Below are 14,878 nucleotides of genomic sequence, written 5' to 3' on the forward strand. Positions count from 1 at the left end.
CCGCAATGTCCATTACCTTTTGACGTGGACGTCCATAGGCCTTCAGCCATCTCGTCATTTGTCAAGGGGAGAATCCTTCTTGTTACTTGTAACAAGGTGCGCAGGTTTGGTGAGGTGCGCGACTCGCTTGCCTGCGCGACTCGCTTATCCACTACGTTATGACGAGAGAAAGGAGTCAACATGCGTAGTACCTAATTTAAAGAACCAGGATACCATGGTATCTATACCATACTTTGGACATCTCCCTCTCCCTAGCCGTATACACGATAAAAAACACCGCAGGTATCATGGATCGCGGCTCCGAGTCGCTTCAGGTTTATTAGTCGGGATGAATTACCAAAGTAGATTTCGATTGGTGGGAAGGAATTCCGAGCAGTGTAGTTGTAGGGGTGAACTTCATGTGTCTGGGCCGCTAGTCAAGGGGATAGATAACTAGTGGGATCACAATCCCTATAGCTACGATGCTACTATACCGTTTACAGTGTAGTGTCGAGTGAAATTACTATAAGAAAAGATAGCCTCGTATTTCCCTCGTCCGAACCAGGGATGGGGTCACTCAACGAAGAGCGTAATCGTCGTTATTAGTCTCTCCACCTAAAAGGCTTTTAGGCTACGGGCGCATTATGGTGATTGGAAGAGATAGTGCACGGATTCGACATTTGGCATCGTTAGTACTCGAGGATTAGGAATTTTTTGGTTTGGGGTAATATTGTAAGTAGGTTGCGTAGTGTGTTTACGGCTGTAATACGGAGGGAGGTTAGAAGATACGGGGGGCAAAGACAATCACAAACGATTCAGGGGTAGTATAGCGTGGTCGAGTATTCGCATAACGTGACCTAGTCGAGCATTTGGAATGCAAAAAACAAGACTAGTATGAAAGCAACAGCTACTACATCCAAACAACTTCATCTCCTCTCTCCTACTCAATAGGCTCCAGCGCCCCCTTGCCACTAACCTTCACCGGCCTTGGCTCCCTCACCAAGCTCTTCTGCTCCAAACTCGCCGCGTCGACCCAGTTTCCATGCACCTGCGCCTTAACATGAATCGGCAACTGGACAATCGCAACCGGCTTCTCAAACTCCCTCGTATCTAGCACGACAATATCATTCTTGTTCGTCTCTCTCCTCTCCACCATCGCTACAACCCATCCATCGCCTTCAGGAGCATCGTCGGAGCGGGGGATGAAGGCTGGTTCTTGGACTAGGGAGCCGTCACCCGCGTAGAAGAAGCGCATACTGCCTGTTTGGGTGTCTTTCATAGCCAGGGCGTTGAGGCCATGGAATATGTTTTTGCCACCGTCAGAGCGCGAAGGCATAAAGGCGTCGAGGAAGATGTAGCGGTAGGGTTTGGTGTTGAAGCGCTCGTCGATGCGGGGGAACTCGCAGGGGACATCGACGATGATTTCGGGATCGGGAAGGCGAGTGTCGGTTGGCTTGGTGAGGTCGAGTTCCCAACGTACGAAATCGGCTTTTGCGTCGGGTGCGGGCATTCTGCCGTCGTCGGGAGGGAAGAAGGGAAATGCGTTGTCGTGGACGCGAGAGGTTTCGATGTAGAGTTTATGGTTTTCGTCTTCCCATGCGCCTGCGGTGTGCACGAGCATACAGTTTTCCCATGGGTACACCCTCCACTCGCCTTCCTTCCAGCCAGGCGGAAGTTTGGTGGTCTTTCTCCGTGGTATGACTACGAAAGTTGCGGGGCGGTCGTAGTTCCATGCCCAGTGCTGACCTCCGCGTTTCATTCGTTCGACGTCGGCTTCAAAGGGCCATAGCACAAGAATCAACCAGTTTGGGGTGATTGCACAATCATGGATTGCAGCAACCCAAGGACCTTGGATCCATTGCTCATCCTTCTTCTTTCCCTCCTTATCCAGCGTGTACACGACAATGTCTTTTGTCGCAAGACCCTTTGCTTCGTAACCAAAGACGACCAGCTCATCCGTGTATGGGTCCACCTTGGGGTGTGCGGTAAATGTTTTGGACTTGACTTGGCCAAAGGGATCATATACTCCAGTCTCGAGTGTATTAGGGTCCACTGAGTAAGGTAGGCCTCCTTCCTTGAGTGCCAGCAGATGACCTGCCCAAAGAACAAGGTTTGTGTTTGCGGTTGAGTCGACTGCGGCCCGCACACATGGGTGATGGGTATAAGGGTTGCGGTAAAGCCCAAACATGGCCCTGTTGGCCCGGCGTTCAATCAAATAGCGCTCCGTCTCAACATACTTCAACTTCATATCCACTCTTCCATCATGGAATCTAAAGGCAGAAATATGACCGTCTCCATCAAGGGGAACATTGTTGGGGTGGGGCGGGACAAATGGGTCCGTCATGACGCGGTAAAAGGTGCCATTTAACTCTTTTGGAATCTCGCCCAAGACGACCAGATCGCCTACTTCACCCTCTAGACGGCAAGGTGCACCTCCTCCTGCGAGATCGAGAGCGACGGGCCATCTTGAGGTGAGTCCGTGATAGATGTCGTTGGTCTTTCGCTGGGGCGTTTCTTTCAATTCGACGTTAGGGAGTGTTGGTGGAACAACAGGTTGCTGAACATCCACGGTGGCCATTCTGCTAATGAAGTGACTTCTGGAGTTTGCATCTTAATCGCTTGCTTGCACATGCTTTTTAAAGATTTCTCAAGCATTTCACGAGAAGTCCTTGTGGAAGCTGTGGGACACTTGCCGATGTGGTGGAGAGGAATACAGACGCCCCACCCCCGCATTATTAAGTCTTTGAGTTTCGGGTAGGCCCGACTGTAAGAAGATAGTCATTGCGCAGAACCCGGCCTGTTGGGTCTTGATGAGGGGCTATACGAACCTAGAAGCGTAGGAGACTTCATTTTAGATGGCTACTAACCTGTTGCGGTCAAGATATGTATGGGAAAGGAGAAGTCGGACGAATCAAGGAGGAGATTGAACGTGGGCCGCAAGACTTGAATAGTCGCGGGCGAAAGGAGCTAATATGATATACACAGCAACATCTCAGCCACAAAAAAACACCCCACACGACGAGGATCCTGGTATCAGGCAAGACGAGAGAATGAGCCTCGTCTCTGGAATCGATTCCGGAGATTGAGGAGTTCTCCCAATCAGTCAACCCAAGCAAATTGGAATGTCTGCACCACCTTGTTCATTCACGTGATCGGATATTACCAACACACGACGTCATGAGTCGGCAGCTCACCTAGCCAACACCGACCAGATCTCTCAAATCAATACATCTCACCCAGTTGCCTTCAGACATGTGCCCAGGATTACTGAAAGATAGAATCGGATTAAACCTTCTATTGTCTAGAGTCTATTCATTTGCCTCGTTTCATTTCGCGAACCAAGCTGCACAACCTTAAGCCTTAGTCTTGGACCATACCAATCCTCCAGCGTGGACACCAGTTCCTGGCTCAACGGTCTTGCAAGTAGTAAAGCTTTGCCACAAGTCGCCGAAGAAGTTGGTCTTCTGCTGGATGTAGCGTTCACCAAGAAGAGGGGCAATGGCCCAGGTAGCCTCCTCAGCGTGGTAGAAGGGAATGCGTCTAATATACGTTAGTTGGTTTCAGTGCAAAGAGTTGGAATGACCAAGACGTGGTGGCTTAGTACAGGGTAAACTCACGGGAACATGTGGTGGACAACGTGGTACTCAATGATGCCGTGGAAGATGTGGCGGCCAATGAAGCCAAAATCGCGGTCGACAGTTGAGGCGGCACCCTTGATGAAAGTCCAGTTGTCAGCCTCGTAGTGAGGAGCCTCGGGGTGAGTGTGGTGAAGGTAGGTAATGGCAACTATAGAGAGTTAGTTTTCAGTATCTCGGGGCTCGGGAAACGATATGCTTACCAATCCAGTGGTTCATCCAGAGGTAAGGAAGACCATATGCGAGAAGAACGGTCGAGGTTCCAACGCTGCGGGACCAGACATAGAGAGCAGTCATGGTGAGGATGAGACCGACATTGCTCAGAGCAACAAAAGGAGCCTCGGACGGGGTGAATACGTGGGCAGTAGGATCCAAATGACTTTGCTTGTAGCGAGACGAAGTGTAGCGGTCTCCCTTGGTCAAGCTCTTCTTTCCAGCACCGGCATTCATCAGAATGTAAGCTGGCCAGCCAAGAACCTGGTGGAAGATGAGAGAAGCAACGGTGATGATGGGCGTGTCGGCGGCTGAGTGGTCCATGATCTTCTCGAGGATGGTTGGCTTGGTTTTCTTGGCCTCGACGTCGGACTTGCGGTGGGGCACGAAAACGGTGTCCTTGTCCATGTGGTTGTGGTATCGGTGGTGGCGGGCGTGGCTGAATTTCCAGCTGAAGAATGGGACCATCAACATGCAGTGAAGGAACCAGCCGGTGATGGCGTTGACGGTGAGGTTCTCGGAGAAAGAATCATGGCCGCAGTCGTGGGCAAGAATCCAGAGACCAGTGAAGAAGCATCCCTGGACGAAGCTGTAGAGGGCCCACAGGGGGACGGTGACGAACCAGGGGGCGTCTAGGCGAGACAGGGGCACAGCGGCATAGAAAAGGGAGAAGACGACGATGAGATCACGGACGACGTAGGAGAAGGAGCGAAGCATGGAACGCTCGAAGCATTTTGCGGGAATGGCATCCTTGAGGGTCTTGACGTCGGGAATGGGCCTCACATCGGCAACAGCCGTGAGCCTGGTCTTGAGAGGAGTCTCGTGGGTGCGGGACGTGGTCGTAATCATGGTTGGAAAGAAAGGGGATGGAAGGGACACTCGTTCAGACACGGGGAGGGGACGGTAGTCAGCCTTTTGTACCGATAGCGGCTGAGTTGAGCACGAAAACTCTGCCCCTTGATACAGCCTAAGCTCAACGGACCCGACATACGTTTCAAGGTCGCGAGGGCAGCGATGTGCATTAGACACCGCCTTCGTGTCTATGGCGGTACGTAACAGTGGGTCTCGAACCGAGATTTCAACGTTGGCGCACAGCCCGCCCTAGCTGCCCCAGGGGTGAACACGTTGCGGTGAGCCGTGTTGGAGAGATGGCAAGATAGCCGACCAGGAGGGCCAAAGGAATATGGGAGGAAGCCAATGCGTGGGATTCCAAGTCTACGCGTCATTGAGTGTGATTTGTTGTTTTTTGTGTCGGGGTTTTAGCGAGAAGGAGAATTAGGTACATGGTGGCAGTGAATGGGCGTGGAAGTTGCAAAAAAAGGGTTCAGGGTCCAGGAGATGAGCCGCAGGGTAACCGGATTGGGAGGCGATAACACGAAGCCCCGTGGGCCCTGAAGATCTGCTACGGGGCTCATCAATTCCGAAGAGGCCCAGGCGTGGATGGTGGGCCCTTGGTTGGGTTTTTCCGCCGCACGCACGCACGCACGCCCGCCCGCCCACACGCTGGACAAGAGGATTTTGTGGGTTGGAAGGGGGACAGCAAGGAGTGGAGGACCCTGAGCGGAAGTGGTACGGCGCCACAGCCCGGCGTGAGAGTGAAGCAGCACTTTCTACTTGCTCACACTGTACATACTTGTCGTTAGATGCTTGGAGCAGAGGAAGCACGGATGGGCTGGTAGGCGGGTTTTTTTTGCCCCCAACAAATGCCCAAGGTTTTTTGCCCCCGGAAAATGGTGGTCTAGGCTTGGCAGGCTAGGGCGTTTTTAGGGGTTTGGTGTTGGTTGTGCCTCGCCTAGGCCTCCGCCGCTGTTTCGGGAGAGAATCCGAGCAGAGGCCTCCACCTTGACAACAACCTGCAGTCCCCCACGACGAACCACAGCCACTCGTAACAAGCACTCTCGCAAGCAATACCTCTTGTCGCCGTCGGCATGCGATAGCGACTGCTGCAGCCCACGTCGGCTTGGGCTGCGGCATGCAGCCACCCCCTGCCACCGCCATGCACTCTGTCAGACCCTCCCCGTGCTTCCTAAATTCCCCGAGCCCGCAATCGCTCTGTGGCACACTCGCCGTACTTGTGATTGCTGCATCGGACGCTGCAAGTATACATATCTATGCCCATATCTATGTACTCCTATGCAGCAGCTGTGTGGCTAATGCTGTCCCTCGCCTTCACCGTGCATGCAGCGAATAGCAAGTACCGAAACACTCGCCGTCTCCAGCCCGTCCCTGGCTACAAGGCCGCCCAACGGTTCGAGCTTCTGCACCATCACACACACGCACACGCCATTTTTTCCAACACTTGCATCACTAGTGCAAGCCCATCCACGACCGTTATGGTAGGTAAATAGGGAGACTGTGGGCGGCAAACCGACTGCTGTGGACGTGTCCACTCCCTCGCCCACAAGACAACGAATCACGTGCCCACCCGACCTGCTCCCGCATATACAAATGCCAATGGATGCAGCACGTTGCCCCGACACCAGGCCAAACTAATACATACAATCCGACAATTCGACGGCCACGAAAACAGCTAACCACCACACTTTCACCCAGCTTGATGACACCGGCCACTTGTATCATCTGGCGGCAGAACATGGCCTCTGCAACACGAGCTTATCTGTATTCATCCAGCCCGCATGTGATGATGAGCTAATTTTCCCACACCACTCTGACGAAGAACATCTCCTGCCGGGGCCCAAAGTCAACCAAAACACACTGCAGCCCCTCGATCTAATAGGGCCCAAATACATCTTTACCAAGCCCATGGATCTGGGTAGCAAAGGCCAGAACATCCTTTAGGGCGTTCCTTCCTGGACTATTTCTCGATAACAGGAACATTCCACAATCTCAACATTCATACCAATCTGGACAACTACGTTAGCTGTGCAAGGGACAGACGGGTTCGTAATCGTCATACAAGCATCCGGTCTACAATTAGTACCGTTTTCTTATCAACGCCCACCCCGCATCGAAATCGGTCCTTGGACGAAGGAAAATGGATCCCTTCGGAAGATGTGCTCCATGCCACGACACCGAGTCTTTCCGACCCGCATCTTGGCTACTAGACGAACCAGCCGAAACCGGCAAAATCCCAACATGCCACGATGAAGCGTGTAGTTGGCACTCTCTCAACAAACAGCACACATAGGCTTTTTGAGAAAACAATGACATGACCGAGAATCACAAAAGTCCTGGTTGATGTATATATACGACAGAGGTATAGTCAAAGTGGGGCTACCTGCACACTACCGACAATTGAGATCCGCGGCCGTCCAGCGAGCCACCCTATAATAGCATTGCAGCGCCCAGGAAACAGGACAAATACTCTCCTCGGCTATGCGGACGGGGTTGAAGACCAATTAGCTACTCGTTACAAGGTAATGACCGACGCGGGGTGTTCAAATAACGTGATCAAATCTCGCTAATCCCAACTGTCCATGGAAGGAGGCCTGAGAATGGCAGCCATCTAGAACATTATTGGTATCCACAACCACGTACAAATCAGATCGGCAGAGGCGAGGCATGAAGAATTTGAAGGAAGGTGTTTTTACATCACACTCTCTTCGATTAATCCTCACAACTGCGTGTGTCACCAAAGGATGCTTTCGTTCTTCGTTTAGTTCAAGACTCCATTGATCAACCCTTGTCTTGCCTAACCACATTTCCATCTTACATCTACGCCGATCAGCCATGCATAGATCTCTTATATCTAAACTTGTATCAAGGCCGGACAGAGGAGGAAACTCAACGCATTATTACTACACCTTACATGCTCTCCTTGCACATTACGGCAGAACAGTAAACCCCAACCTTATGCAACACAGCACCGCCACTCGTTATTCGAACAACCAGGAAAATGATCTTTGGCTGCAGCTATAGGACAAATGGAGGGCTCGAGCGGTTTGACATGGTAGTGGTAGTAACAACCCTAAGCTTATCCACTATCAAGATACCTCGCCACCTACGGGATATCCTACATTCGAGATTGAGGGTGGAAAGTACACACCGGCCCAACTTTTGAATAAAGAAGAAGTAATGAAGAATGACAAGATGCTGGGCCGAGATTGGGAAGTTAGGAATTCCAATGACACCAAGTGACGTTTCTGGTCTAAACTCTCGATTATCAAAGTTTTTAAAGACTGACTGCGTCATGAAGCCTTGTGCTTGCTGAATCCACTGTTCGGTTTAGACAAAATTGTGGCTTCCATTTTTGCGCTTGAATGATTCATATTTGGGGCATTTGTTGTGCCTTCGGATATTTGATGAGCAGCGGATGTTCCATGGCATCTTGGTGTAGTTGTACATTCCAGCGCTCAGAAATCTTGCTTGGATGGGATCAGAATGGATTTTAACGAATTGGTAATTAGCAATGACACGGAGTTAGTTGTCAACTCCTTGTTAAAATCAATCCTCGGTCTGCTAGAGCCATTTTGTTCTAAGGTGCAGCATCCTGCAAAATATTTATTACTTCAAGAGCTAGATGGATATAGAGTCGTAGACATAGACTGGTACCACTGCCCTACTAGCCAAAAGAAATCATTCGCAATCTCGATTCGCGACCCTGCATCAGCAAGACCGTACAACCACCACCATCCCCATTTTTTCTCAACATCCACCCAATCCCCAAACACATCCGCCAAATATGCGACAATCTACAACCCATGCCTCCCAATCTCCCCTCAAAAAAACCCCCCTCACAAAGCCCAGAACCAAGAAATCAAAATGCACAACGCGCATCACACGCGCTTCCACATAACCTCCTGCACGTGGCTTATGCAGCATCACTACCCGAAATACCAACCACCACTTCGATCGATCCCCAATCTCACTAGTTCCTTTCGCCAAGCCTACAAATCTCCACCTCCGCTCATTTTGCTTTATCCATACTACTCAATGCACTAAGCGCAGAGGTGGGCGATCGGGAAGGGGGGGGATGCCACCCCTAAGATTCGACACTACACAATCGGCAACACCGTATGTTTCTCTCACAGAAAATCTCAAACCGCCAGATTGAAAGAGAAACAAGTATGCGAGACGTCATGTTTGTTTTTTGTGCGCGCGGGGAGGGGGGGGGGAAGTTGTGGAGACGCCTCTTAGCTTGCGCTTTTTCCCCGGATTAATTCCAAAGGACCTGCTACTATCAGGTTTAGGGTGCATTTTCCCGGCTAATGTGACTTATTGGGTGTTTTTTTTGGTCTCGCTTCTGGCATCCTGTGTTTACGTACCGCACATAACGAAAATGAAAGCGATGCTACTATTGCGAGAAAGATGGTGTAAGAGATGGTCGGTGTGACTGGGGGTTGAGGGATTGGATCTTGGGGGTCTTTGGTTACTTGGCAGGACTGTTGGTGCTATTGGCAGTGGGTTGTGTAAAGAATGACCAACACTGCATCGCCAAGCTACAGTAGAACGCCTCTAGAAGGCCTGATTGGTGGAAGTTTCGCAGTATACGAGAACGCCTCTATTGTCAATCGTAGCATTCTTGTAATGATATTGGAAGTATATGAAGAGAGGGAGAGGTGTCAGTACAGCCAGCAATCAGTTGTTGCCATGAAGTTCTCCAGTGCTTGTTTGGCAGTGGCGAGCTTTACAAGTTTTGCCACTGCAGCTTCTCCTATTGTTCACTCAAATTCGGGTATATATCAAGGTCGTTACCTCGCCGAGTTTGATCAAGACCTCTTTCTAGGCATCAAGTATGCGCCCAAGCCCGACCGCTTCGCTCCTGCCAGACTCATCGACAATGCGCCAAAGAGGGTGTACAATGCCACACAATACGGAGTTGATTGCGTAGGCTATGGGGGGGATACTAACACACTGGTGGCCAAAAATCTGACTCGAATCGGTGAGGACTGTTTGCATCTCAACATCATCAAGCCGAGAACGAACGAGACCAAGCTTCCAGTTCTCCTGTGGATATATGGGGGCGGCTGGACACAGGGCGCCACAACTGATCCACGGTAAGAGAGGGGACCGAAATGATGGGAAATATTTTCTGATCCAATACAGGTACAATATGAGCTTCATCGTGGAGCAGTCAGTGCTGAATAAGAAGCCTGTCATTGGCATATCCATCAATTACCGTATGGCAGCATTCGGCTTCTTGTATAGCAAGGAGGTCAAGAAAGCCGGCGCGGAAAACCTCGGTCTTCGCGATCAGCGGCTTGCAATGCAATGGGTCAACAAGCACATTTCTGCTTTTGGAGGTGATCCTTCAAAAGTCACGATATGGGGCGAGTCGGCGGGTGCTTATTCCGTCGGCGACCACATTGCAGCTTACGACGGCAAGAACAATGGCCTCTTCCGTGCTGCTATACTCGAGAGTGGCGGCGCTGTTGGCCCACCGCTCAACGGAACGGATTGGTACCAGAAAATGTACGACAATTTAACGGAAACGGTCGGATGTGCAGGTACAAAAGACACGCTTCGATGTCTTCGCGATGTACCATTTGAGACTATTGCACCACATGGATTTCGAGGCCTGGAATGGTTTCATGTAATAGACGGTAGCTTTATCCCCAGATACGGACAGCAATCGTTGAAACAAGGAAAGTTTGCCAAGATCCCGCTTATCCTTGGTACAAACACGGATGAGGGGTTCGGTGTCAATGGTGTAGACAGCGACTCGGAAGCCATCCATGAGCTTTTGCATTCGAAGCGCTGGAATTTCAACGAGAGTGTTGCAGAAACACTGCTGAAGCTTTACCCGAATGACCCAGTGCTTGGACTACCATATGGATGGGGCAACCGGACATGGCCGCAGTTTGGGCTGCAATACAAGCGATATCAGAGCATTGCGACGGATTTGACCATGTACGCCCCGAGAAGGTTATTGGCTCAAAGCATGAGCGAGCATGTGGACCGTGTATACTCATATCGGTGGGATGCACCAAAGTTCAACAACACGCCAGATAACATCGGGGTCAACCATTTCTCCGAGGTAAATAACAACCTATGTTGGTCATTATGGGACTCGGCGAGGCTGACGTTGGTAGATACCATTTGTGTTTGGCAACACGGAACAGCAGATGACGCCGTTGGGGAACGCACCCGAGAACCTCGCGCTCTCCAAGCTCGTAATGCGCATGTGGACGGCTTTTGCGTATGATCTGGATCCTAACGGCCATGGAGGTATGTATTATCGCTCAGGCTAGTCGTGTGAAACTGCTAACAAAGAACGCAGTGCCGAATACGCCCAAGTGGCCAGGCTACGCGGACAAGGCCAACAATTTTGTGTTTCGCAAGGACCGAAGCTATGTCGAAGGAGACAGTGACCGGGAACAAGGTGTGGCGTATATCAATAGCCTGGTACGGTGATGATTCTAAGGCCGTTGGATGTTTGGCCATGTACATATGTATATATATATCGAATCTAGCGCGCAATGTTATTTGACTGTCTCTGTTACATTAATGAAGCCGTTGCAACAGTGATCTGGTGTGAGTGACGGAAGCATGTGACGGACGTCAAGTGTCACGGGTGAATGCAGGGCGTCGCCGGCTGAGTCGGTGATTTGGTCAGCCCAGGCGAACCCCACGCGGCTGTTCAAGTCTTTCATTTAATTACATATGGTGCAATCCAACCAACAAGGGCCCAGCAAAAGCTTCATCGTAGACGTGAGGGCAGGAAATGCGCGTCGATGGGCAAGGCAGAGACAGGGTGAGGAGTGAGCCGTGCTTATCGATATCGGCGGTGCGGCGCTTACCAAGGACGTAATGCGCGTCGACGTTTACGTTGCATTCTGCGCCATTGCGTTTCAACCGCCGACGCTGCATGTCCACTGTTGATCCATATATACTTAGACTTCGATCTCCTCAACTAACCTTCCCACTGACCCTATCGCCTAGCTCTAGCACCAGACACACGCACACGCACCTCTCTCCACCATGTCCACTCGCGGGCAATTCAACACCAAGAACCCCACTATCAAGCGCATACGTAAGTACCCGTTCTGTTCACCAGAGCTGTCGCATAGCTAAGAGAATCGCAGTGAAAGAAGCTTCGGAGCTTTCTCTATCTCCCTCTCCAGATTACCATGCCGAGCCGCTGGAAACCAACCTCTTCGAGTGGCACTTTACAATCTGCGGCCCGCCGGAACCGTCACCCTACGCAGGCGGCATATACCACGGTCGCATCATTCTCCCCTCTTCGTACCCGCTGCGACCGCCATCATTCCGCTTCCTGACCCCCACTGGCCGCTTCGAAGTCAACCGCGAGATCTGCCTCAGCATATCGGGCCATCACGAAGAGACATGGCAGCCCGCCTGGGGTGTCCGCACAGCTCTCGTCGCGTTGAGAAGCTTCATGGACACGGATGCGAAGGGCCAGCTCGGCGGCATCGAGTGCAGCAAGGAAGCCCGCCAGCGCATGGCCAAAGAGAGTGGGGCGTGGAAGTGCGCGGGGTGCGCAAAGAGCAATGCCGAGATTATCGAAGAGAGGGCTGCGCTTGTCAAGGAGATTGAGGAAAAAGAGGGAAAGAGAAAGGAAGAAGAAGTGCCTGAGGAGTTGAGACTAGCGTATCGAGATGAGCTGGGCAAAGGTGGGGATGGCGATAGTAAGGTGGATAAGGGCAAAGGGCGCGCAATCGAGAGTGCGACTGATACGCCGTCCGCTAGCAAAGAAACAGCGACCGCATCGTCAGGAGTTGGTGCAACCCCGGTAACGGCTCCAAGTACGAGTCCTGTTCAAGCTGCACGTAGCGTGCCTGTGATAAGACCTACGAGAACCACACCTGCACAATCGCCACTCCAGCAGGTTACGCGAACGAGTCCTGACCTTGCTTGGATTGACACATGCATTTATGGCTTGGTGGCTGCCCTGCTGTTCATGGTGGTCAGGAAGTTTATCTAAGCGGCTTCATTCAACGTGCGCGTGGCTTGATAAGCTTGCGAGTTTATACCAGCGGCACCATGATTTCCTCTTTACATTGTTATTATCTTGGCTAGCGAGGAGTTCTGGTTGGGTTGATAGTGTTGCTTTATTCATTGTTGAAAGGACCTTTTGAAGATTTTATTCAAATACAACAGTTATTGCTTTGGTGTATTTGGTCTCTTTCCTCAATGACGATGTGCTCTTGGTCTTTCGCATCTACTGACGTAGCTAATCAACCGAGATGCTAGATACCCATTGTCGTACCAACCTTACACCTCTTGGGTATAGCGTGTTTCCACTGCCGCCGGCTCTCAAGGCTACTGCTCACTTCCAAACGATCAGCCTTGTATACTTCATCTTGCAATCTCTTGTGATTTCACTGTAAATGCACTATCAGCTACAACTCGGGTGCCTACTGGAGCCTTGACTCGTCGAGAATGTCCGATTCATCTTCTTGATTGTTACTCAAAGGTGGGAACTTGCTTCAGCCTGCATCATACCGACTCGCGTCCACCAAAAAAGGGCCATTGCCCTTTTTCCACTCCTTCCAATGATATTGCTGCCAAAGCGCCGCGATGGGTCCAGCCTGATGCTTTCTATCCCTTAAACTGCCTTTGTTAAAGCAGCGAGCCATGTCGTTGCGAGAAAGTATGTAATACTGGTGACCCTCGGCCTGATTCTCCACCCAAATTCACTCCTGTTCGTTCCCCAACCGCTCTCAGCCTTCCTGCCGCTTTACGACTGACAACGCATCAACACTCGGCTTTCATTTCGCTTCGACGCTTTCGACTAGTCAGACTGCAACTACCGTCTGCCTTGCCAATCATGAACGGCGACGCCTTTCCGGAAACTGGGTGAGATTTTTTTTTTACACTCTGCTAACAAAAAGGGTGGTGCGGGTAAAGGTCCGACACCCGCGGTTTATGTAACCTCTGCACTGGTCACCTTACAAATCCATGCCTTGTGCAGGAACTACCCAACGTTCCTGATGCAGGTGCCCTTACTGTCGACATATTTGATTCGGCATCAGTCTACAGCAATTATGTCAATGACATGCTCCCGGACGACCACTTCATATTGGGGACTCCAACCATCAACTCTGGTATACAACTCCATGGGATACCCGATGCAAGTTCTTCCTTTTTGGAGAATAATGATCTTTTTGGAAACAACGTGCTCCAGCAGTCAAACGTTGTGGCTGATGTAAATCTGGTGGGAAAGTACGTGTTTCTGTGCTTCTATCTTGTTTACGTTTATACTTACTTTCCAGTAGCATATTCGGTGACTCCGATAGAGCTGATGCCTATTATACCAGCGGTATCATTGACGAATCCCAAGCGAACTCCTCTACCTTTACTCCGCATGAAAGCTCTTCAGCGCACAATTCCGGGATGAACACTCAAGGACCTTGGACTGGATCATCAAAGCAATCTGAAGTCCACTCACAGGAATCGTATGCAGCCAAGTATAAATGCGATCAATGCCTAGTGGGGTATAGAGCCGCTTCTCAATTGGAGGCACATTGCCGTCAAACGGGTCATTTATCCTATGCCTGTAAGCATGACAACTGCGACAAGAAGTTCTCTCGATTGGATACATACCGACGACACGAGAGAAAACATCAAGATGATGCCAAACGCTTCCCCTGCAAGTACTGCAAGAAGTATAGGGGATCCAATGGTTTCAAGCGTAGAGATCATCTCACACAACATGTCCGGAGTTATCACCATATTGGCGAGAATGACGGGGATAAATACGGAACGTACGGATCTTATTGGTGCCCAAAAATAGAATGTATCCATCACAAGGAGTCTCCTTACGGGTTTGGAAACTGGGGTGCATTCTCTGCCTTGGCAGAATACATCAAACACATGCGTAATGTCCACGACGAGTCCGACTTCCCGTGCCCACAACCTGGCTGCGACCGCGTGGATAGCAAGGGCTACTTCCGTAAGGCCGATCTTCGCAACCATCTTCGCAAGGTCCACGGCACAGACGGTTCTTTGGAAGGCGATAAAATTTAGGCCGCTCCCAGAAGCCCCACAACATCATGACAACGATCAAGCCATCGCTCAAGACACGGCGACATCTCCTCCAACTCTTATGCACTCTCCATGCCGCTATCACGCTACGGAGTCCAAAAAAACTGAGTGAGAGAAGGAAGAGATGACGCAAATCATCGTCG

At 50.9% G+C, this 14,878-nt stretch overlaps 7 protein-coding genes across 7 annotated transcripts; 4 read left to right on the top strand and 3 right to left on the bottom strand.

Moving 5' to 3' along the window:
- Positions 1–919: 919 nt before the first annotated feature.
- On the bottom strand, positions 920–2,557 carry COCCADRAFT_25215 (uncharacterized protein; the record flags this gene model as incomplete). The annotated part of the gene is made up of 1 exon (XM_007712803.1): positions 920–2,557. One exon carries the CDS (start codon positions 2,555–2,557, stop codon positions 920–922), a length of 1,638 nt encoding a protein of 545 aa, XP_007710993.1.
- Positions 2,558–3,332: 775 nt separating this feature from the next.
- On the bottom strand, positions 3,333–4,676 carry COCCADRAFT_35692 (uncharacterized protein; the record flags this gene model as incomplete). Its single annotated transcript, XM_007712809.1, has 3 exons — positions 3,333–3,519; positions 3,597–3,765; positions 3,818–4,676. The coding sequence occupies 3 exons, from the start codon at positions 4,674–4,676 to the stop codon at positions 3,333–3,335; spliced, it is 1,215 nt and encodes a 404-aa protein (XP_007710999.1).
- A 2,049-nt stretch (positions 4,677–6,725) lies between these two features.
- Positions 6,726–6,935, top strand: COCCADRAFT_92865 (uncharacterized protein; the record flags this gene model as incomplete). Its single annotated transcript, XM_007712810.1, has 1 exon — positions 6,726–6,935. A coding segment is annotated over one exon (210 nt), but the record flags the coding sequence as incomplete, so codon positions are not given.
- Positions 6,936–7,700: 765 nt separating this feature from the next.
- On the bottom strand, positions 7,701–7,979 carry COCCADRAFT_92775 (uncharacterized protein; the record flags this gene model as incomplete). Its single annotated transcript, XM_007712811.1, has 1 exon — positions 7,701–7,979. One exon carries the CDS (start codon positions 7,977–7,979, stop codon positions 7,701–7,703), a length of 279 nt encoding a protein of 92 aa, XP_007711001.1.
- Positions 7,980–9,377: 1,398 nt separating this feature from the next.
- On the top strand, positions 9,378–11,141 carry COCCADRAFT_92795 (uncharacterized protein; the record flags this gene model as incomplete). The annotated part of the gene is made up of 4 exons (XM_007712812.1): positions 9,378–9,784; positions 9,834–10,764; positions 10,820–10,955; positions 11,008–11,141. 4 exons carry the CDS (start codon positions 9,378–9,380, stop codon positions 11,139–11,141), a joined length of 1,608 nt encoding a protein of 535 aa, XP_007711002.1.
- Positions 11,142–11,708: 567 nt separating this feature from the next.
- On the top strand, positions 11,709–12,672 carry COCCADRAFT_92824 (uncharacterized protein; the record flags this gene model as incomplete). Its single annotated transcript, XM_007712813.1, has 2 exons — positions 11,709–11,760; positions 11,813–12,672. 2 exons carry the CDS (start codon positions 11,709–11,711, stop codon positions 12,670–12,672), a joined length of 912 nt encoding a protein of 303 aa, XP_007711003.1.
- Positions 12,673–14,306: 1,634 nt separating this feature from the next.
- Positions 14,307–14,684, top strand: COCCADRAFT_61878 (uncharacterized protein; the record flags this gene model as incomplete). The annotated part of the gene is made up of 1 exon (XM_007712814.1): positions 14,307–14,684. A coding segment is annotated over one exon (378 nt), but the record flags the coding sequence as incomplete, so codon positions are not given.
- Positions 14,685–14,878: the final 194 nt, after the last annotated feature.

This window comes from Bipolaris zeicola, assembly GCF_000523435.1.
Source record: "Bipolaris zeicola 26-R-13 unplaced genomic scaffold scaffold_50, whole genome shotgun sequence".
In the NCBI taxonomy this organism is placed as follows: Eukaryota; Fungi; Ascomycota; class Dothideomycetes; order Pleosporales; family Pleosporaceae; genus Bipolaris; species Bipolaris zeicola.